Source organism: Erinaceus europaeus, unplaced genomic scaffold (assembly GCF_950295315.1).
Source record: "Erinaceus europaeus unplaced genomic scaffold, mEriEur2.1 scaffold_243, whole genome shotgun sequence".
NCBI classification, from domain to species: domain Eukaryota; kingdom Metazoa; phylum Chordata; class Mammalia; order Eulipotyphla; family Erinaceidae; genus Erinaceus; species Erinaceus europaeus.
In genome coordinates this window covers 115213-138362 of record NW_026647264.1, presented here as the reverse complement: position 1 = coordinate 138362, position 23150 = coordinate 115213, and the positions used below count along the sequence as shown (strand labels likewise).

The window sequence follows — 23150 nt, the reverse complement described above, 5'->3', positions numbered from 1 at the left end:
GGAAACATTGACAAAAACCATAGGATAAGAGGGGTACAACTCCACACAATTTCCACCACCAGACCTCCATATCCCATCCCCTCCCCGATAGCTTTCCTATTCTTTATCCCTCTGGGAGTATGGACCCAGGGTCATTGTGGGTTGCAGAAGGTGGAAGGTCTGGCTTCTGTAATTGCTTCTCCACTGAACATGGGCGTTAACAGATTGATCCGTACTCCCAGACTGTCTTTCTCTTTCCCTAGTGGGGTGGGGCTCTGGGGGATCGGGGCTCCAGGACATATTGGAGCTTACCATATTCTTAGCCTCCCTCCAATCCTCATACCACTTCATGAAATAGAAGCTATTATTATCCCTGATTTGTAGTAAGAAAATCAAGGCAGTAATTTGTCTCAAAACTCAAGTAGCTTACCCACGGAAGAAAGACCCAGAAAGCCTGTATCCAGAGCTCTTAACACCTATGCAACAGTGCAAGTTATTTTCTAAACTTCCAGGAAAAGGAAACCAACAGAGGGGTGTTTTACCTCACACAACCAGCCAGGCCATCTGCCACCTGATTCCCCCCCACCCCACCCCCTTTCACATAACAGAGAAGGGGAAGAAGCCATGCCCCTTCCATTTCGGAGCAGCTTCTGAGTGGGGGCTGGTAGGCTCTGACGAGGCTTGGCATCCTTCTTTGGTAGGGTCATAAAGTGAACATTTTAGGCCCTCCTAACCCCCTGCTCACCACCCCTGGACAACCCTGCTGCCCACAGGAGATTTCTCACTTGTCACACAGACCTCCTTGGAAAAATCACTTTATTCTCTGTCGTATGCTTTACATTGGCTTGTTCTAGCCCTCCCCCGCCAAGAGAATTGGATCAGTCCTATTAATTTCGCGGGCCTGCTTGGCCCCGCCCAAAGGAACCCCGGGAGAGGGTTCCTGAGTTCGAGAGTGCCAGAGTTGGAGAGTTCCTGAGTTCCGGAGTTCGAGAGTTGCAGAGTTACAGAGTAAGAGAGAGTTCCACAGTGGAAGAGTTTCAGAGGGTTCCCGAGTACGAGAGTGACAGAGTTCCTGAGTTCCTGAGTTCGAGAGTTTCAGGGTTACAGAGTAAGAGAGAGTTCCACAGTGGAAGAGTTTCAGAGGGTTCCCCAGTACGAGAGTTCCAGAGTTCCAGAGTTGGAGAGTTCCTGAGTTCGAGTGTAAGAGAGTGCTTGCGCCGCCACCGCAAAGAGACAGCCGAGTTCTGTTTGGTGATTAGTTTGTCTTAGTTTGTGAATCGTTGTTCCTGAATAAAGAAATACAGCTTCCCTGCCCAGCCATTGTCTCTGCGTCTCTGTTCACCACCGTGAAGCTAACCCGCCCGGCCAGAGCCTCCGAATTTTAACAACAATTCTCTCTCCCTCTGCCTGTCTCTTCCCTTTCACCTCTTCCCTCTCTCCTTGTTCCATATCTCCAAGTCACCAGCCAAGCCAAATGCCCACCAGCTCCTATTCTTCCTTCTGTCCTTCCTTCCTTTCTTTTTAGAATCATTCACTTCTTTTTTTCTTAATTAATTAATTAATTTATTTATTTATCTTGCTTGATAGGACAGAGAAAAATTGGGAGGGAAGGGGGAGAGGGAGAGAGACTTGCAGCACTGCTTCACCACTCATGACACTTTCCTTCCCGTAGGTGGGGACTGAGGGTTTGAACCTGGTTCCTCATACATTATAAAACATGCATTTAGCCAAGTACATCACCACCTGGCTCTTGTTTCTATACTTTCTCACTAGAGCTGTGCCTGCTACTTAAATGCCCCCCCCAACACCCCTAAGATAAGAACCCCCAGTCAAGGTTACAGGCTTGCTCCTGTCCTGTCTCAATGGGCCTATTGCCAGGACTCCCATGTAGGGGAGCTAAGTGGCATGGCCTTGGGGCTCCTGGCTCAAGAATCTATCCAGTCACCCTGACCAGTGCTGGTCTAGTTCCTAGCAGCTCTGGGCCTCAGGGGATTCTGAGGCCCCAGTCCGTCCTTATCTCATAACACTGAGCTGACTGTCAGAGGAACAAAGGGAGCAACAAGGCACCCACTGTATCTGCACTCTGCATGCACTGGTGAGGAAGAAGCTAGTTTGAGAGGGAAGAAAAGTCACCAAAAATGGCAGGGAAGGGATGTCTTAATGGAGCTGTTCTTAGAGAGGCAGACTCCTGAGCGAGGCAGATGTTCCAAGGAGCCGCGGGGTGTCTGACCCAATCTGCCAGTGCCAGCAAGAGTAGCCAAGTCAACTCCTGCCAAGCAGCCTGGGCAGTGCATGAGCAGGCAGAGCGGGCCCCTCAGGGTAGAGGGATGGAGTGACTTGTTCTGGGCACTTAGGAAACCTCAGTAGCTGAATGAAAAAAATCCATCTTGGTAATGAGGCACAAACACACATCTCCTACATCTGAATTAGGTGGAGGAGGAGAAAGGACACTGTGAGGGTGGCGTTGAGGATGGGCGGGCGGGTGAGAAGTCTGCCACTGCTGTGTTTGCTGCCCCTGGGCATGGGGCAGGGAGCAGGGGGCAGGGGGCTGGGTTTGGATAAGAGAAGTAGGCAAGAGACACAAGCATCTCACTCCGAGTCCTCTGGAAAGATGCCCTCACTTCTCCAGGGAAGGGAAGCTTGGGCACTTTGGTCTAAATGAGGGGTAGCCTAGCATAGCCAATTTGCCCCAGGGGGACCCTGCTCCCCACCACCTGGCCGGGTGACCAGAGCAAGACACAACACTCCACCGAGCCCCCACTCACCCTCTTTGATGGGAGCAGCTTCACCCCCCTGCTTGCCTTGCAGCTTTGGCTTGACTCTACTTTTCATTTGATTCATTGTTTAACAAAAAGCTGGTTTTTCTTATGCTATAGCCTCATAGACCTGCAATTCCACAGGTCCTGGGCCAACAGTCTCACTCTTTTTATTTCAGACAGAGAGACAAGCAAAGACATGGTGAGAGAAAGTGAGAGACATCACAGCATTGGAGCTTACCCTGGTGCCATGGCATCCCCACAGAACACCAGGGTTCAGACCTGGGCCATATGCATGGCAAGGTATCCGTCCAGGTGAGTGAACTTCTGGCTCATTTTTGTTGTTGTTTACCAAGGATAGATAGACAGACAGACAGACAGACAGATAGAGTGACCAAGAACCAGAGCATCACCCCAGCACATGCAGTTCCAGGAGTGGAACTCAGAGCCTTCCTCATGCAACTCCTGCATTTTGCTGCTGAGTTGCCTCTTTGGTGGCTAATAAACTCTACAGGGCATCACAAGATAAGACAAGCAGTGTTCGCTTTTTGCAAGAGCAAACAAAGAAGATGCAGATGTCACCTGAGAGAGAGTGGCAGGAGAGCCTGACCTGTGGTGCGGTGAGTGTGCAGGGTGTGTGTGTGTGGTGATGTGCATGGTATGGGCTGCAGGGGAGAGTGGGAGGGGAGGGCAGAGCGGTGAGACAAGTAGAGGGCAGGCCAAGGCCTTTGGCATTGCACTGAGCTAGGCCAGGCTGGACCCCAGGGCAAGGATTTTCTAGCCCAGGGAGAACAGAACCCTTTGCAGGCCTGTTAGACACAGCAGGATGCCACCTCCACACCCAGAGCTTCTTCTATTCAGTAGGTACTGAGGCCTGACTGTGTTCTTGCCAAGCTGCAAGTCAAACCCCAGTGTTCTGGGTGTGGAAGTGGCCAGAGTTCACTGAGATCTTAGGGTGAGGCCCTCTGATGCACTCCTTCTCCCCAGGCTACTGGCAGCTCTCCTGCTGGGTCAGAAGGGCGAGTGACCTCTGTAAGACAAACCTCCTTAGGACCTTGAGCAGGGAGTGGACAGGGATGGGGTTTCAGTGGGGAGCCTTTCCCTCCAGTGCCCCATCCTTAAGAGGTGATTCCTGATCCTCTCCAAGCTGAATTTCTTTTTTAAAAAAAATATTTTATTATCTTTATTTATTGGATAGATACAGCCAGAAATCAAGAGGGAAGGGGGTGATAGAGAGGGAGAGAAACAGAGAGACACCTGCAGCCCTACTTCATCACTCGTAAAGCTTTCCCCCTGCAGATGGGGTCCAAGCTGGACTTCTACAGGCTTCAATCAAAGCCTGAGACTTGCTCTTCCTCAGGGGCCAGCACCTGCTATCAAGGCACCATCATGGGCAGGGTCCTCTAGGAGATACATTTTGGCAGAAAACAGAAAACAATGCACCTGCTTCTACACAGTGGCACCAGCACCTTGGCCCAGGCAGCTTCTCTTGCAGCCCAGCTTAGCTTCCTCACCACTGGGAAGCTTGATTCCCAGTACAGGTTGGCTGACTCAGAGCTTCGGCAATTAGGAGTTCCAGGCTTCTCTAATTAAGCAGCCAGCTCCTCTCCCTTCCCACCAGAGCCCTCTGCTAATGAAGGCAGGCAGTCTGGACACATAGCCCATTTCCAGAGGGGATGCTACACCCAGGATGGGCCAGATCACAGGTCCCATTACAGACTACTGAGTCTGACTGCTGGGAGTTGTACCAGGCTTCCTGTCAGGAACACCAGAGGATCTGCCCTCCCCCATGCCTGTGTGGGGGCACCTCCCCAGCTCCCCTTCTCTGCAGCCTGCCCATGTCTGCATGCCTGCACCGGGCTGCAGGCCACCCCCAAAGAGGAGAAGTAGAGGGTGGACGTGGAAATCATCTGGGAGGTGTGTGGGTTGAGTCTCAAGTGGAAGGCTCCTGATACCCCCAGTTAGACTGCAATCCTTTTACAGAACTCCCACATCCCAGGGCTGCTTCTGAAACCCCAACTAAAACTAATGAACTATCCAGAGTGTTTAACATGCCTTCCTAGAGGGAAGGGATCTCTGTCTTTCTTTATACCGTACACCCAGTGCCTGCACCAAGCAGCACAGGACAGATGTATGTTGCATGAGTGAACGCATGGTGCTGTTCCTGCTTTTCCAAACACCAGAGAGCCCCCATGAGGGCTAAAGCTGTGCAGGCGTCTCCAACGCTGTGTCTGGGCTTCCTTCCTGGTTCTCTAGAGGCTGGGCTTCTACGTGACCACCACCTGGTGAACTGGGAGCCCCTCCTGGGAGCCCTGGGGCTCTGGGCACCTGCCCACTGTTTAAATGCAGCTCAGCTCTTAGAGAATTCTTCCTTCTATCACAGCTCATCTTCCCAAAGGTCTTCCCCAGCTCTGCCTTCAGGTCCCTAGATCTCACCCCTATTCATCCTTTAAAGTGTCCTGTTCCTGTGGCCTGGAACATGGAACAGTGTAAAAAACGTTGATTCTCAAGCATGAGCTTCTGAATTTGATCCCTGACATCGAATGTGTCAGAGCGAGGCATGGGCTCTCTATTTCTCCCTCCTCTTCCTCCTTTCCCTCCCTCTCCCCCTCCCTCTTCCTCATAAATAAATGAATGAAGATTTACGAAGTCCCCCTATTGCTAAGTCTGTCCTTTCTTCTTTCAGCACACTTCTCCCTGCCCACAAGCCCTGGATCCTATCCTGCCATTCTCAGCTCTGCGCCTCTGCTGTGCTGTCCTCTCTTCCCTCAATGCCCTTTATGGTGCTCCTGTTCTCAGGAGACTGCTCAGCTTTTAGGAGTCAACTCTTTCAAGCAGCTCTCTTCACTGCACTCAGTCCTGGGAACCCTGATCCCACTGTGTGAGCACAACCCTAGAGAATACTGTCTGCCCACTGTGACCACCAGGACCTAAGGAAGGTGACCATTATGGACATTTGTCCTTTGGAGTCTCCTAGCAAGCCTGCCAACAGGCTGAAAAGGGACCAAGTGTTAGGGTTATCTGAAGAATTTGTGCAAAATGAAGGGCTTTCCCTGCTAGCACATTACATATTATTCTTTTTTTCTTTTTTAAATTTTCCTCCAGGGTTATAGCTGAGGTTTGGTGCTGGCACTACAAATCCACTGCTCCTGGTGGTCATTTTTTTTTTTTTTTTGGATAGGACAGAGAGAAATTGAGAGAGGAGGGGAAGATCAAGAGAGAGAAAGATAGACACCTGCAGACCTGCTTCACCACCTGGCTCAAACTGGGATCCTTGTGCTTAGTCCTATGTATACTTAACCCAGTGCGACACCACCTGGCCCCCTGATGTCTTACTCTGAAGAGCTACAGAGGCTTCTGAAGATGCTGACCTAAACTATGAGGATATGAGACTATGTGGTTCAAGAGGTGGCACAGCAGGCAGAGCGCCAGACTTGCAAGCGTGAGGTCCTGAGCTTGACCTCTTGACCTCCGGCATCGCATGTACCAGAGTGATACTTCATTTCTCTTCCTCTTCCCTTTCTTATTTAAATATTTAAATAAAACATTTTTAAAAAGAGAGGAAATATGAGGCTAACAATGAGAATTCCAATTTTAAGCTCAAGAAAAACATGAATTGCAATAAGGATATGGGAAGCTATGGGCTGAACTGTTCCCCCTCAGAGTTGGTCTGTGTGAGTCCTAAGCCCTAATGTGACTGTGCTAGAGGCAGGGTTTTTAGGAGGTGACTATGGTTTAAATGAGGTCTTGGAGCCCTGACCTGACAGGACTGGTATCCTCAGGAGAAGATGAGGAGAGAGCAGCACTCTGTCTACCAGGCCATGTGACAGGATAGGAAGAAGGCCGCTGTCTGAATGACAGGAAGGGAGCTCTCACCAGAAACAGAAATGGAGGCCATCTTGATCTTGGACTTCCCAACCTCGAGAACTCATGAGAAGTGAAATTCTGCTGCTGAAGCACCTAGTCTATCATATTTCCTTATGGTAGCCCGAGCTGGCTGACACATGGAACATCACTAACCTTCTTCTGAGACATATGGATGGCTTATTACCATATTCTCTGTAACATATGGGCAGACAGAACAGGCAGAGCTTTGAAGTGGATTAATAATGACAGTGACAATAAGGATGACAGTGGGGGCCCCATAGTGAATGTCTGCAGTGGGCCTGGCTTCATTTGCATTCACTTATTCCTCACAACTACTCAAAGACAGGGGAGGCTGTAGTTCCCTGTTTACAAATGGAAAAATAGAGACCCAGAAGACCTGGGTCTTCTCTACCTGGCACACCTGGTAGAGCACACACACTACTGTGCACAAAGACCCAGGTTCAAGCCCCCAGTCCTCACCTGCAGGGGTTTCATGAGCAGTGAAGTAGGTCTGCAGGTATCTCTCTTTTTCACTGTCTCCCTTTCTCTCCCTTCCCTCTCAATTTCTCTTTGTATACAAACAAAGGAATAAAGGCCAGTCACAGTGGCACTTTCATGTGCAGGTACTAAGCCCCAGAAATAATCCTTGTGGCAATTTAAAACAAACAAACAAAACAAACAGAAATAGAAGTCCAAAGATGTTAAGTAATTTACACAAAGTCATTCTGCTATGGATGATGAGCTGGGACCACAACCCAAGTTAATTGGCCCAGGAACAGCCTTTTGGGCAAGCGCAGGAGACCCTCTGTCTCCTCCCTGTGCAGAGCAGAGCAGAGCAGAGCAGAGCAGAGCAGAGCAGAGCAGAGCAGAGCAGAGCAAGTGACCACTCCCCCTGGCTCATGCATAGTCTAGTTCCCTTTTTTTTTTTTTTTGAGGATTTCAATCACTCTCCTACAATAATCCTTCTCCATCTGATTAGAATACACTGAAGAGACTGACTAACTAGACTATGTCCCTTATTCCTTGCAGCCTTGTCCTCGGCCCTGCTGCCCCCCAGAGCCAGCCATCATTATCTAATTCATCTCCTGCTTTCATCTACGTCCGTCTGTAATCCACTCACCAGGCAGCAGCTAAATGGAGCACCAACTCCTGACCTTGACTTCCAAAGCCATGTGACAGGCCATGCGTGCCTCCTGTTCCCTCTCCTCTTCTCTGTGTCCCTTATACCTGCCCCCAGCTGGCTTCTGCCTCGGGCCTCGGCGCTTGCTGTTCCCTCTGTCTGGAAGAGCGTTCACCTGTATCCTCCTGGTCTTCCTGTCTGGGCTCAGAGTGTCCCTCCCTGAGCATATAGTCGCAGTAAATCCAACTGCTGAATGTTATTTTATTTGCTTCTTTGTTGTCTCTCTCCTCCTTCTGCTATAAATTAATCTCTAGGAGAGAACGAGCTTTGACTACCTGGAATTAGACCGGCACACAGTGCGTTCTTCAGTAGTTACACTGTAAATGGACAACACAATCTTCCTGGGGACAGATGAGGCCCCCTTCCTTCCCGGTGCCCATCATTTGGCTCCTCTCATCCCACTTTCATCCACGAACATGATTCCCTGAGAGCTCAAGGGCTCCTTAACAAGTCAGGACCAAGTCCTCAGCTTGCTGGGTTGTCGCAAAAGTCATGTTGTGTTTTTCTGTTTCCTATGCAAAAATGTGTCATGACCCTTCTGACAACCCAATAAGAACAATTTCAACTGGCAGTATCCTTCGGCCCAGCCCAGTCCTGTGGGGTGCCATGGAGAGGGGTGTGAGAACTCTGGAGGAATATCTCCCACCCCCACCCCAGCTGAGGGCTCCCTCAGGGCTTCTGCTGTTGCCTAGGAAATGGCCCTCCAAGGAGCAGCTGGCATTGGTCCATCAGCAGCTGCGGGTGGCAGCCTGCCTCTGTGGCAAAGCCCTGAGCTTTTCCAGGAAAAGGTGCTGAAGATCTGACCCCACCTCATGGTCCTAAAAACGTGAACAGTTACAGCAGCTGTGAGGTTCGGGGGAAGGAGGAGGAAATGGGCTATTGGTCTCCCTGGTCTCCCAGGTGGAAGTCAAAATACAACTCAAACTTTCCAAGCACTGTTCCTAGCAAGACAGCCTGAGTCCCTGTGCCCACTGCCCATGATGCTGGTACCTAGTCAGGGTCTAAGGAGGTTGAACAGGGAGCTTGCACCGAAATGCCCACCCTGCCCTGACACTGAGGTCCTGGCTACTCAGCCACTGTCCTTAGGAACTTTTACTGTTTATTCACTGGCCCCTGACCAGTTCACCCCATGTGACAGGGCAGGGGCAAACATGAGCTGAAATCCTGACTTACACACTTCTTAGCTGGTTATATATCACTCCCCTTGTTTCTGTCATCCAGCTTTTGACTAACATTGAAAATGCCCCTGTGAATATTGCCAGTGGCCACTGAGTAGTCAAGTCCTGCTTCCTTCTTTGATGGCTTCATATTTTACACCCCCTCATTTCTTAATATCCCCAGTCTTCTATCCTGTCATTTCCTTCCATAATTTATTAATTCCTAAAATCTAAGGGCTGAATGGCGGGGTACCTGGTTGAGCACACATTACAATGCACAAGGACCTGTGTTCAAGGCCCAAGTCCCCATCTGCAAGGGGGGAAACTTCACAAGCAGTGAGGCAGTGCGGCCAGTATCTTTTTCTTTCTCCCTCTCTATCGCCTCCTTCACTCATGATTTCTCTGTTTCTATCTAAAGAGTAAATAAAATAAAATAACATTTTAATTCCTGAAATCTTATTTATTTGATCATTTATTGGATTTTTTGCTGCTCTCTCCTCCAATGTAACCTCGGGAGAGAAGTTCCTTTTTCTGTCTTCTTCATCACAATAGCTCTAGTCCTTAAGTGGTAATTTGTACATTGAGTTACCTGAGGAGAGGTTCCAGCAAAATAAGAAAGAAAACAACAACAAAAACAACAGGAATATATGGTATTGCAAGAGCAGTGTCTCTAATTTAGGAAGGCAGAACAATTATATCCCATGATCATAGGCATATAGCAATTAATTGAGCTAACTTATGCAGGAATAAGAGTCTAGATGGGGCTGTTGCAGGGGAAAAGGCCCCATGCAATAGAGAGTACAACTGACAAATGAAAATGTAAAATAATACTGAGGACTGAAAGGCATATTATTCTTTGGCCAATATTTTCTTTTTAAAAAAAAAAAACTAAAAAGGGAGTCGAGCGGTAATGCAGTGGGTTAAACACACGTGGCTCAAAGCGCTAGGGCCGGCATAAGGATCCTGGTTTGAGCCTCCCACTCCCCACCTGCAGGGGAGTCACTTCACAGGCAGTGAAGCAGGTCTGCAGGTGTCTATCTTTCTCTCCCCCTCTCTGTCTTCCCCCCCTCTCCATTTCTCTCTGTCCTGTCCAACAACGATGACATCAGTAACTATAACAATAACTACAACAACAATAAAAAACAACAAAAGGGAAAATGAATATTTAAAAAAAACAACTAAAGAAAAAGATAACTAGAAACTCCAGGGGGGGGGAATCAGTTTTTTTTGTTGTTGTAATTTTTTTTTTGCCTCCAGGTTTATCGCTGGGGCTCAGTGGGTACCTCCACTACAAATCCACTGCTCCTGGGGGCCATTTCCCCCCATTTTTGTTGCCCTTGTTGTTGTTATTATTGTTATTGTTGTTATTATTAGATGGAACAGAGAGAAATCGAGAGAGGAGGGGAAGACAGGGAAGGTGAAGCAACCACCCTGCAGGTGGGGAGCCGGGGACTCGAACTGGGATCCTTACAACGGTCCTTGCGCTTTATGCCATGTGTGCTTAACTCACTGGCTACCACCTAGCCCCCCATATAGTTATTTTTAAAAATTTTTAAATATTTATTTATTTTCCCTTTTGTTGCCCTTGTCTTTTTTTTTGTTGTTGTTGTTGTAGTTATTATTGATGTCATTGTTGTTGGATAGGACAGAGAGAAATGGAGAGAGGAGGGGAAGACAGAGAGGGGGAGAGAAAGATAGACACCTGCAGACATGCTTCACTGCCTGTGAAGTGACTCCCCAGCAGGTGGATCTTTATGCTGGTCCTTGCGCTTTGCGCAAGGTACATCTATGATGTACCAGACACTGGAGACATTGCAGCAAACATGCACTTAACCCACTGCGCTACTGCCTGACTCCCTGCATAGTTATTTTTTTAAAGTATGGATTGAACATGAAAAATTTAAGATGTGGTAGGAACAGTTCAGAACCTTCAGTGGAGCATAAGAAAGGAAGCAAAATCCATTTGATTTTGTTGCAAAGATCATCCACATATGAATGGTCACAGATCAAGAGAGCAAACCAACAGTACAGAGAACATAATCTTTGATCTTGCTTGGGGAGACTATTTAATAAAAACTAATGACATTTATTGAGCACTTAACATGCCACACAAGATTTATGAACTTTGAATATAACATCTAATCCTCACAATGTATGACAATAAGGTTCATATTACAATCATCCTTGCTTTACAAAAGAAGAGGAAGCTGGATCTATTAAATGAGTTCTCGGGGAGTCGGGCTGTAGCGCAGTGAGTTAAGCGCAGGTGGCGCAAAGCACAAGGACCGGCATAAGGATCCCGGTTCGAACCCCGGCTCCCCACCTGCAGGGGAGTCACTTCACAGGCGGTGAAGCAGGTCTGCAGGTGTCTATCTTTCTCTCCCCCTCTCTGTCTTCCCCTCCTCTCTCCGTTTCTCTCTGTCCTATCCAACAACGATGACAACAACAATAATAACTACAACAATAAAACAAGGGCAACAAAAGGGAATAAATAAATAAAATTAAATAAAATAAAAAAATTAAAATTAAATTAAAAAAAAAAGAGTTCTCTAAGGTCACCCAACTTATGGAAGAGTGATTTCACAATCAGGCCTCTGAGGTCCAGAGAGTCACTCCCCAGAGTTGGCCCTAGAAACCAAGTCATTTGACTTGCAGTTTCCAATCCTTTCCACCACGAAGCACAGGATACCACTGTGCACATGTGTGTGTACACACACACACACACACACACACACACACACACACACACACACTCACTTCACAGTCCTGGGAGCCAGGATGCAAAACCCTAGACCAGCAGAACTTGCTCTGGCTGAGGTTCAGAAGTGGCAGGATCCAAGCAGGGCCTTACCTTCCTGCAGTCTTTGCAGAACACAGATGAGCTGCCTAGGAAGCCCAGCAACTCCCCACAGAGCAGGCACTGGGAGAGGCCGTTCCCCAGCACATTGCGCCTCATGGTCTCCAGCCGCTCCACCAGCCTCCTGTGCACAGGACCAAAGTCAGATGGGGTTGTGTCCTGACTCCCACACAGCCACCACCCGGGGCCCCAACACCATGCCACGCTCCACATGTGGCTGCCTCATCTGCAGTACAATTCCCTGTCCCCACTCCTTTTCCTGTAGTGGCTAACTTGTAATCAATTGAGCATCTATGCTGTACCAGACATTGCAGCAAACAAGCTCGAGGCAGACATGATCCCTGCTCTCACGGGGGAGGAGAAGGCAGAGCTGAGCGGGGCTGGGTACAGAGGATGGTAGTCACTGAAGGTCTCTCAGAAAACACTTGGGCTGAGAGTCAAAGGAAGGCAAAGGCCAAGCCACATGAAGGGCCAGAGGCATAAGAGCAGAAGGGTCAGCACTGAAGGTCAGTCATCAGCACCAGCACTTAGGTCTCGGGGGGCCAGGCCGAGCCCCAGGCACTGGTCTGTGATGTGTGGGACAACAGCCAGGCTTCTCGTAATGACAGGGCAGGATATTAGGAACATGTCAGGGGTAGCGTGGGCATCAGTGGCTGTGTAGCAAGTGTTCTCTCTCTCTCCTTTCTTCCTTCCTTCCTTCTTTCCTTCCTTCCTTCCTTCCTTTCTTCCTTCCTTCCTTCCTCCCTTCCTTCCTTCTTCCCTCCCTCCCTCCCTTCCTTCCTTCTTCCCTCCCTCCCTTCTTCCTTCCTTCCTTCCTTCCTCCCTCCCTCCCTCCCTTCCTTCCTTCCTTCCTCCCTCCCTTCTTCCTTCCTTCCTTCCTTTCTCTTGCCTCCAGGGTTATTGCTGGGGCTTGGTGCCTGCACTATGAATCCACCTCTCCTGGAGGTTATTTCCCCCCTTTTGTTGCCCTTGTTGTTTACCGCTCTTGTTATTGCTGTTGTTGTTGGGTAGGACAGAGAGAAATTGAGAGAGGGGAAGACAGAGAGGGGAAGGGGAAGACAGAGAGGGGAAGGGGAAGACAGAGAGGGAGAAAGACAGACACCTGCAGACCTGCTTCACCGCTTGTGAAGCGACCTCCCTGCAGGTGGGGAGCCGGGGGCTTGAACTGCATCCTTACTCTGGTCCTTGCCCTTTGCGCCATGTGCTTAACATGCTACGCTACCGCCCTCCCCCCACCCCATGCTCTCACTTTCTAGAGCTGTGCATGTCTTCAGGGTCTCATTTTTTAAAGGATCACCTTACCTACTTCATATTTTGTAAAAAAAAAAAAAAAGAAAACAAGGAGAATCACAAGAAGCTCAGAGTCACATTCATCTCTGCTCAATACAATGCACTTTCTTGTTTTTCCTGAGTTTCTAGGAAGCACAACGTTTTGCTGAGCTTTTGTAATGAAAGGAACACAAGTCACAACCGAATAGTTTGAAGACTATGTGATGATCAGTCTGGGTGTCGGGGACTGGAAGAGCTGAGAAAAGCAGCTGGAGAGCTCGCCTGCTAGAGCCACTGATGTGACCATCCCTCCCCTGGTTTGCTGCATTTGTTCAGTCTCCCAGGCGGGTACAGGGGTGGGCATCTGACAGGGGGATGTACTGAGGCTTCAACAGGTCAGTCTCCACATCTACAAGGCAGGACTGTTCAGGCAGCACCAATGCACCCCCAGGGGTGAAAAGTCAGCTCTGCCACCCTTGTGTGCCAGGTGCTGAGACCCTTGCCTGATACACACAGACCCAGCCCAGCTGTAGCACTGCCCTCACCCGATTCTCTGCTGCTCTAAGACGTCCAGCCGCTCGGCCCTCTGAATGACCTGCAGGATGGTGTCCACCTCGGTGGGGCTGAGGCACTGGCTCTTCCTCTGCTTCTCCGTCTGGTATGTGTGCACAGACCAGCCTGTCTGCAGCCTGAGAGAGAATGACACAGTTGACATTGCAGCTACCCAGTATGCACCCCAGCACTCCACAACCTTCACGAAGCCCCTGTCAGACCAGCCTGGGGACAGTCCTAGTGCCGGTGTCAGGGGACAAGGGCAGACACCAGGCTGCAAATTCTGGGTAGCACCCCCTTAATGAATGTGGCCATTGTTCAAAGGGAGGCCACCACCCTGGTGTGAAAGGCTTCAGAGGAAGTGTGTAGAGGGCTTTCAGGGGAAAATAAAACCCAAATCTGAATGGTAAGAGAGTGAGGCAGGTGTTTATTAACAGACAGGAAAGAAAGGTAACTAAGTTAAAGGTGAGTCTTGAAGGTAGAGGGAGACCCACACAGCAGTTTGGAAGTAAGAAGGTTCAAGGGCAAGAGGGCATTAGTGCTGCAGCAGAGGAATGGTAGAGAGGGAAGGGGTGATGGCGTGGGCCGGGGGCTGGGCCAGGCCCTGGGGCTCAGTCTGGTGACATCTTCTCAAGTTGCAACCTGAGGCTGAAGGGAAGAACACAAACCCTTTATATTTTCCTGGGGGCTGAGGTCTCTGGTCACTGCTCCACCCAGGGCTCTCAGTCAACAACTGACCATCATCACTGACAGTGCAAATCAGGAGAGAGAAAGAAAGTACCTCTAGGCAGTTCTGCCCTAGGCTCGTGGCAAACATTTCTGTCACATAACTAACTAGGTGTAAAGCAGAAGATAGAATCATGAAAAAAAAAAAAAGATGGATATTGATTTAAAAGGACAGAATGGGGGCCAGGCAGTGGTACCTACAGTACAGAACACACATTACCATGCCAAGAACCTAGGTTCAAGCCTCCTGTTCCTACCTCCCGGGGCAAGCTTCATAAGCAATGAAGCAGGGCTGCACCTCTCTCTCCGTCTCTCTCTCTCTCTCTTTCTCTCTCTCTCCCTCTCTCTCTTTCCCTATTTCCCCCTTATGAATTGATTTATTTCTATCTTTATCTAGTAAAGGAAAGAAGGAAGGAAATACTTTAAAAAAAATTTTGCTAGAGTTTCTTCTTCATTAACAAAGGTATCAGTTTCCAGACAGAAGGATGTGTATCTGCAAGTGGGCTTTGTATTGATTTCTGTATGTAACTGGGAGTGCATATCCAGACCACCTCTCAATGTGCTATCACACACCTAGCTCTTACACCTCACCTCATCTCGATTCTGTGCTAAATACAAACATTCTAGCTATGTCATGTTAACCATTATCAAACAGTAAGAACGAAAGAAAGAAATTTACCATTTTCAAGGAGCTATATTCCCCAGGAATCATGTAACTATTTTTTTTTGGTTTATTTGTAGTTATGGTATTAGGGTACATGTGATTTTACTCCTGGGCTAGATTTATCCTTCTTTTAATTTGAGAGAGAGAGAGATCCCAGAACCAGAGCGTCCTCATTGCTATGACACTCCTATATGGTCCTCACATTTGGCCCTTGTGTATGGCAAGGCAAGAACCCTACTTGGTGAGCTATCTTCCCATCCCCCATGTAAAAATTTCTTTGGGGAGGGCTTCCTTTTCGCCTCTAGCTTTTAATATCAAGTAATAAATTTGGTAAAGTTGGTATTAGGGGGGCCAGGCTGTGGTACACCTAGTTGATCACGCTTATCACCCTGCAGAAGAATCTGGGTTTAAGACTCCACTCCCCACCTGTGTAAGGGAGGGGCGCTTCACAGGCAGTGAAGCAGGTCTGCAGGTGTCTATCTTGCACTCTTTCTATCTCCCCTCCTCTCTCAATTTCTCTCTGTGCTATCAAATAAAATAGAAAGGGAAAAAATGGAAAAAATGGCCACCAGGAACAGTGGATTCATAGTGCTGGCACCAAGCCCCAGTGATAACTCTAGTGGCAAACAAAACAAAACAAACTATTTTAAAAAGTTGGCATTAGGTAATAAGCTGTCAGGCCTGGGAGATAGCTCACCCACTAGCGTGTCTGCCTTGCCATGCACAACAGGGGAGCACCACAGCACTGGGAGCTCTGTGGATGGTGGAGTAGTGCTGTAATCTCCTTTGCTTCTTTCCCTCTTTCTTTTAAATTAAAAGAAAAAAAAAAGTTGGCCCAGGAATGGTGGAGTTATTCATGCATAAGGTTCTAATGCTGCTACTGCTGGAAAAAAAAAAAGCTGTTACATCCAGATTAATTGAATAATGAATAATTAATGTTCTCTGAGGTTGTAGTGATTATATCTGCACTACTTTGATAAACCTGGTTCTGACAGGTAGGAAGGGAGACTGTGTCACTGGACAAGTCATGAAGTTAGTTGTTACCATTTGCCAGTGCACTATGCAATCTGGTTTTACACTCTTATTTCACATGCAGACTAAGTTGTTTCATCACCATATTTTTATAACATAAAAATGAAAGCACCACATCAGTTGAAGCCTAATAGCTTTTTTTTTTTTCCCTCCAGGGTTATTGCTGGGGCTCAGTGCCTGCACTATGAATCCACCGCTCCTGGAGGCCATTTTTTTCCCCCTTTCGTTGCTCTTGTTGTTGTAGCCTTGTTGTGGTTATTATTGTTATTGTTGATGTCATTTGTTGTTGGACAGGACAGAGAGAAATGGAGAGAGGAGGGGAAGACAGAGAGGGGGAGAGAGAGACAGACACCTGCAGACCTGCTTCACTGCCTGTGAAGCGACTTCCCTGCAGGTGGGGAGCCTGGGGCTCGAACCAGGATCCTCATGCTGGTCCTTGTGCTTTGTGCCACGTGTGCTTAACCTGTTGCGCTACTGCCCGACCCCCTCAATAGCTTTTTTAAAATTAACTGATTTCCTTTCTTCTCTCTCTCTATTTCTTTTCTTTTCTTTATAGCCACCAGGGGTATTGCTGAGACTTGCCTACATAATGAATCTACTACACCTGGCTGCCATTTCCCTCCCTTTTAAAAATAGAGACAGAGAGAAATTGAGAGTGGTGGGAAGACAGAAAGAGAAACACCTGCAGACCTGCTCCACCACTCACGAAGTCCGCCCACAACCCCCTGGCCATAGGTGGGGACCAGGGATTTGAACCTGGGTCCTTGTGCATGGTAGTAAGTGCTCTGTATTGGATGTGTGGTAGTCCAGCCCCTCTAATTTGTTAAAAAGATTTATGAAGGGGAAAGAAGAAGAGAACGTGAGCAGCACCACTCTGGCACACGGGATGCCAGGGATTGAATCCCAGGCCTTGTTCTTGCACATCCAACACACTGCCCACTAAACCACCTCCTGGGCTGAGAAACCAAATGATTAAACTCAGGCAACCTATAAAACCAAACTTTTAACCAGGTGTTTTATCTTTCATAGCAAAATGGTTCACAACAAAACTGTGGCAGCAGGGCTGGAGAAATAGCATGATCCTTAGGCAAAAGTGTAGCGGAAAGGCTCGTGGTAAAGACCTCTGGGATTCCTCACGCAGCCTGGCCTTTGTCTGTGAGAAGAGCAGCGGTGTAGGTGCAGGGCTGAGCGGGGGCATCCGTGCAACACCAGCCCTTGCCTGTGTGAGCCCTGGGCAGCTCATCCCTGATGTCCCAACCTGTCTCCTTCAGGGATGTCAGGAGGACAAAACCAAGCAGAATACATCAAGTGCTCTGCATAGAGCAAATGCTTGATTGCTCATTAAGTGGTAGTTATGGTGGCTACTGTAACTGTCATGGGTGAGGCCATCAGGAATGACTTGATCAAATGGAGGAGGTGGCAGTTGGGCTGCACGCACAAAGACACAAGGGAACAGAGTAATGTGCTGCCTTTTGGTAGTGGGGCAGGGGAGGGGGAATCCAGGCTTCTAAACTGCTCTTTTCTCTCAATTATTAAGAATGTTGCAAGTGGGTTCTGGGTGAGGTAATGCTGGGGAGTGAGGGGAAAGTAGCCAAGGAGTAGGGGGCATACACCTGCCTTTCCTGGGTGTGTTGAGCAGATTTCTGAGCCCCCAAAGGGGGCATTCCCCCCCAGCCCTGCCTGCAGTTTTTCTCTGTCTGAGCATTCCAGGAACTCTGTGATCAGCCTCAGAGACTTGGCCTGGACATGCGTGTGCACTCCTCAATCAGGGGGCTGGGAACTTGAAGATGAAGCCCCAAATTCAGGAGAGTTCTCTTCTGCCACCAAGGGAGAGAGGAAGGGCTAAGAAACACAGTGGTGGGAGGACATAGGACCAGCATGGCCACCATGGCAATGGGCACAATTCTTGAGCTGGCCGGGAGCCTGCAGCCAGCCCAGGCCCCTCCCAACATCCTGCAGTAGTGGGCCTCCCGCCTGCCTGAGGAGAAAGAGGAAGCGGGCAGGCAGGTGGCATTCTGAGGGCAAGGCAGGGCCCAGCTAATCTGGCCAGGGGAAACTTCCCTTTTGTTGCCCTTGTTATCATTGTTGTTATTATTGTTCTTTTATTGCTGTTGTTGGATAGGACAGAGAGAAATCAAGAGAAGAGGGGAATACAGAAAAGGGAAGAGAAAGACAGCTGTAGACCTGCTTCACCTGCAGGTGGGGAGTTGGGGCTGGAACTGGGGTCCTTACGCCGGTCCTTGCGCTTTGCGCTACATGTGCTTAACCAGCTGCGCTACTGCCTGACTATACTTATTAAAGATGTTTAGGTGTGATCTTCACCAGGTGGCCTTTTCTTGCTTTCCTTCAAAACAGGGTAGGAGTCCATTTTCAGACTTCCCATGGGACTCTGGCATTGCTCCATCACTGGACTTAAGTACTATTTCATGGCAAGCGAGTGCCCTCTGTCTCACACTTCTGAGTGAGGGTCTCTGGAGAGCCAGGTCCTGCCTCCTCTGTCCCCCGTGCACCTCCCCATCTTCTTTTCACACCACACTCCCTCACTCTCTGCACTGACATCACACTGGTCTCCTGGTAGGTCTTCTCCATGTCATATTCCTTCTATCTCAGGACAGACTGGTCCTTCTGCCAAGAAATTCTTCCCTGTATTAACAGCTAACACTTACCCCTACTCTGGGACTGGACAGAAGCACCACACTCCCATGGGAGCCAGAAGCCTCTCCCGGTCCCAGATAAAGGTAGCACCTCTTACACCCCAAGCCTGGTTCCACTGTCAGAATAGCTACACATGAGAGACTGTGAACACAACGCTCACTTCTCCCCATCGATGCCTTCAGATGGGTCACATGGGTGTTAGCTGCTGCTGTGCAACCAGTGCCTGGCACACAGTAGGGGCTCAGAAAAAGTCTGCTGGTGGAATTGCAGATGTTATCATGATTCTATCCTGACCTCCCTGGGCAGACGATCTCACCACTGTGTCTTGGAATCTCACTGCTTCAGAACCCTGCCCCACTAGGGAAAGATAGAAACAGACTGTGGGTATGGCTCAACCTGCCAGTGCCCATGTACAGTGGAGAAGTAATGACAGAAGCCAGACCTTCCACTTTCTGCACCTCATAAAGAATTTTGGTCCATACTTCCAGTGGGGGAGAAATAATAGGAAGATGATGACCAGAGGGCTCTGAATTCCTACTCCACCAGGAACTGGACAGAGAGGAGGAAAAAGGGAGGGACATTTGGATGTAATAATAGGTGCATGTATGACTTGGAAAGGAAGAGAATATGGGACTCCTCCCCCCGAAAAAGACCAAATATACACACATATGGACAGATGGCTACAGAAATAATAGTTGACTCATATCTACAACCTTGGGAGAACTGTTGTAGTAGCTTCCAATGGAGGGACCGGAGATCCAGAACTCTGGTGGTGGGAATGGTATGGAGTTGTGCTCCTGTTATCTTATAATTTTGTAAATCAATATTAAATCTCTATTAAAAAAAAAAGTGTCTGCTGGTGGCTAGTGATGGGAGAACAGGCTGGAGCTGGAGCTGGAGCTGGAGAGAGGTAATTCCTCCAGACTTCCCAGAGAAACCCCAGGGACACCAGGCTGTGGACTTTGTAGCACCTCCCCTTTCCCCCCCACTTCCTTTTATGAGGCCTTGGCATTACAAGGAGCCTAGCCTTACCCAGTAGCACACCTGAGGGAGAAGATAAAAGCATTTGCTCTTCTAAAAGGTGCTACAACTGCCCCTGGCTGCTGCCGAGTGCAAGACAGAGTCAGGGAGGCCTAAAGGGAATGCTGACTGGCAGTCACCGGGACTCACAGCAGTCTGCTGCCGCTGGCTGTGGGGGAGAACACAGCCTCTCACAGCCCACTGGTGCCGGGGCAGGGAGGGATAAGCACTGGTTTCATCCTTAGACTTTCTCCCTGTGGGGACTGTGTGGAAAGCAGATACCAGAGCTGAAAGGAGCTGAGCCTTCTACTGAGAGGGACAAATTAACTGTTGTGCAGAGATCCCTGCAAATCGCACACAACCCCACTCTTCTGGGGCAGTTCGGATTAATGTTTCTATCCCCCTTTGATGTTTCTCCTCTGTCACCCTGCAGGCTCATAACATCAAATTGCAAATTTCTTGAACTTGGTCCCATTTGGAAAAGGCTGGCTCTTATAGTTGGCATAGTTTGACAGAGGAGGGGGCACTCTTAGGCTCATCTGGAGCCAGGGACCCCTGAGCTCCTGGGGGGTGAAGATGTGTACAGCGGGGAGTAACTAGGAGAAGCACCTAGGAGAGCCCCAGGTCTCCAGTCATGGGGAGCCAGTAGGAGGACCTGGCCTGACCCACCTGGAGCTGAGGGTTACCTGAGGAATAAAAGAAACCTGGGACCTGCTCCCCCAGAGGGATGAACCGGAGGCAGAGAGACCTTGATGGGGATAGTGCAAAGACCAGGGCTGCCTCAAAGCTGTTTGTGCTTCAGCCGGGGGCATCTGTGCTATCTGAGCCAAGCCATCAGCTATGATGGAGGCAGCCAGAGACCTAAGGAACCCCTCCCCCACCTCTGGGGACTCCAGAACTGAAGGTTCAGTGTGGGTGTTACATCCTTAACCCAGATGGCAGAGGAAGAGGTCTGACTTCCTGAAGCCTATTGAGATGGGCATGGGAGTTAGAGAACCCAGGCGCGGATCCTAACCCTGTCACTCACAAGGGACATTATTGCAGCAAGGAACTCTCAGCCTCACTATCCTCCTTTGAGAAATGGGGGTAAATCCCACATGGTATTGAAATAAACAAATTGTAGTTAAGTGCCTGGCTTAGGGCCTGGAGTGTGGCATGTATGCAACGGGGGCTGAACGGTTCTCTAAATTACTCTTTCAGGGTCTGCTGAGGAGGGGAGGGGAATGGAGAGGAGGGGAGGCAGGGCAGGGCCCGTGCGGGCGGTGGTGGGGAACTAGGGGTACTCACTTGGCACGCAGGGCGAGCTGCCGGTCATTGGGGCAAACCCACTGATCATTCCCACTGCTGAAGATGGTGTCAGCCATGCTGGGTGCCGGCCAGGGAGTCACATCTGCAGTGGAGAGAGGGGAGAGGGGAGAGGAGAGAGCACATGGTTGGGTGGGATGCAGAGAGAGACACGGCTCCCCAGCACCAAACACTCAGCACTTCCCACCTGCCCTCTCGCATCTCCCACTGGAGTCTAGAACCACCTTCAGAATCATTCCTCCAGTACGTTGTATTCCAGCAAAACTCTTCTTTCAAATAGCTCATGTGTGTCAGAGAGGGTTTAACTAGGAGTGAGTGACAAGATGGAAGATGACTGGCAGGACATCAAAGCTTTAGAGCCAGAAAGGAGACAAGGGACACATGGCAGAAATTTTCAACAAGCCAGGGTAGGTGGAGGGGTGGGGGGCATCTGGTCCCTGTCCCTTGCCTGCATAGCTTTTTATTGCTTAGCATGTTGTCTAGTAGGAGAAGGCTGGTCTGGGCACAGACAGCCACACAGCCTGGGAAAATCCTACATTGTCCCCAAACCTAAGGACCCACAGCAGTGGCTCTAGCTACTCGTTTATGGCTAAAACCAGCTGCCTTGAAAAAAAATACACTGATGGTCAGGGCTGATTCGGCTGATCTGGCTGGCTAGCTGGGTGTCCCATCCTCCCTTACCACTCTATGTGCGTCCCTTCTGAAGCTGTGTGCTCCGTTGAAAAGGATGATTTTTTTTGCCTCTAGGGTTTTGCTGGGGCTTGGTGCCTGCACTATGAATCCACTGCTCCTGATGGCCTTTTTTTTTTTTTTTTAATTAGACAGGACAGAGAGAAATTGGGAGGGGAAGGGGAGATAGACAGGGAGAGAGAAAGACACCTGAAGACCTGCTTCACTGCTTGTGAAGCGGACCCACTGCAGGTGGGAAGCTGGGGGTTCAAACTGGGACCCTTGAGCTTCTTACTATGTGTGCTTAATTAACCTGGTGTGCCACCACCTGACCCCTGAAAAGGACGATCTTCCCCAAATAGAGATGAATTGGCCTTTGGTTGACAGTATACGAGTAGCCTTGCTCCCCTGCTAGAACTGCCACACAAAAGACACCCTGCCTCTCCCAGTGTACAGTAGCTTTCCAGATAAGCATGGTTATGGTGCTTTCAAACTGCCCCAAACTCAACAGATGGTACTTTCTTTTTTATTTTTTTTATTTTTTTTTGTTATCTTTACTTATTTATTAGATAGAAACAGCCAGAAACTGAGAGGAAGGAGGAGATAGGGAGAGAGACAGAGAGACAACTGCAAACTTGCCTCACCACTTGTGAAGCCTTCCCCCTACCCAGATGGTACTTTCTTAAAGATTAGTTCCAACATGGCATCTGAAACCATACCAAGGAGCCGTTCATCTTCTGTGTATTTCTGAGAGAACAAGACTGGAGGTGGTGGCATTAGTGGTGGTAATGATAATGATGATGATAATGATGACGAAAATAGCTTTGACCTGTGGACTCCCTGTAAGGTTCAGGGACCTCCAAACCACAGGAGAGAACCACTAGAGCAAACCAGTGTGGCCCATCTCCGTGAAAGCCCCCAGGGGCAGTGTTCAGACTAGTCAGAAGAGACTGCCCACCACCTGGACTGCAAGTCTGTCCCAGGCAGCTCCTCTCTCTGGGAGTGATGGAGGTCCCTCGGACCAGGAGAGGCTGTGCTCTGGGTAAACTAGGTGTGCCTGTCACCTCCCGTCATTGACTCACAGGTGCTACTGCACTGCTCTGGCCTGCAGGGGGCGCCCTGGGAAAGAAACCGCAGGCAGGCAGAAAGAAAGAGCCCTGTGTGGACACCCTGTGGGCCAGTGCCGGGAGCCAGCAGTTGAAAGTATTCACCTTCCCCTCAAAGAGACTAACAATCTGGGAGGATCCAACGGGACCCAAAGCAAAATGCTCAGCAAACAACTAAACAGGTGTCCCACTTCCAGGCTTTAGTGTACTATGGTTTGTTTTGATCTGTTTTGAAAAGCCTGTTATCTTGTGAATAGCACAGTCACACTGCTGTGTGGGTGTGAAAAGTGTTACTCCTCTAAGTTAAACATTTAAAAACATACAACTTAGTAGATCTGTTTGCTATTTCCTTTCTC

At 49.2% G+C, this 23150-nt stretch overlaps 1 protein-coding gene across 6 annotated transcripts in view; it reads right to left on the bottom strand.

Moving 5' to 3' along the window:
- Positions 1-23150, bottom strand: part of RPH3AL (rabphilin 3A like (without C2 domains)) — a 144780-nt gene that overhangs the window by 54269 nt on the left and 67361 nt on the right. For 5 of the 6 annotated variants that reach the window (XR_009547918.1, XM_060183878.1, XM_060183877.1 and 2 more), the window contains exons 2-4: positions 21002-21104; positions 13611-13754; positions 11791-11920 (exon numbers count right to left, since the gene is read on the bottom strand). Coding sequence is in view for 5 of the 6 variants with exons in the window: in XM_060183878.1 (XP_060039861.1) it covers positions 11791-11920; positions 13611-13754; positions 21002-21078 (351 nt within the window). In the remaining variant the exon portion in view is untranslated. Of the gene's footprint in view, positions 1-11790; positions 11921-13610; positions 13755-21001; positions 21105-23150 lie in introns of those variants that run through there. The other variant, XM_060183880.1, reaches the window with a different exon arrangement.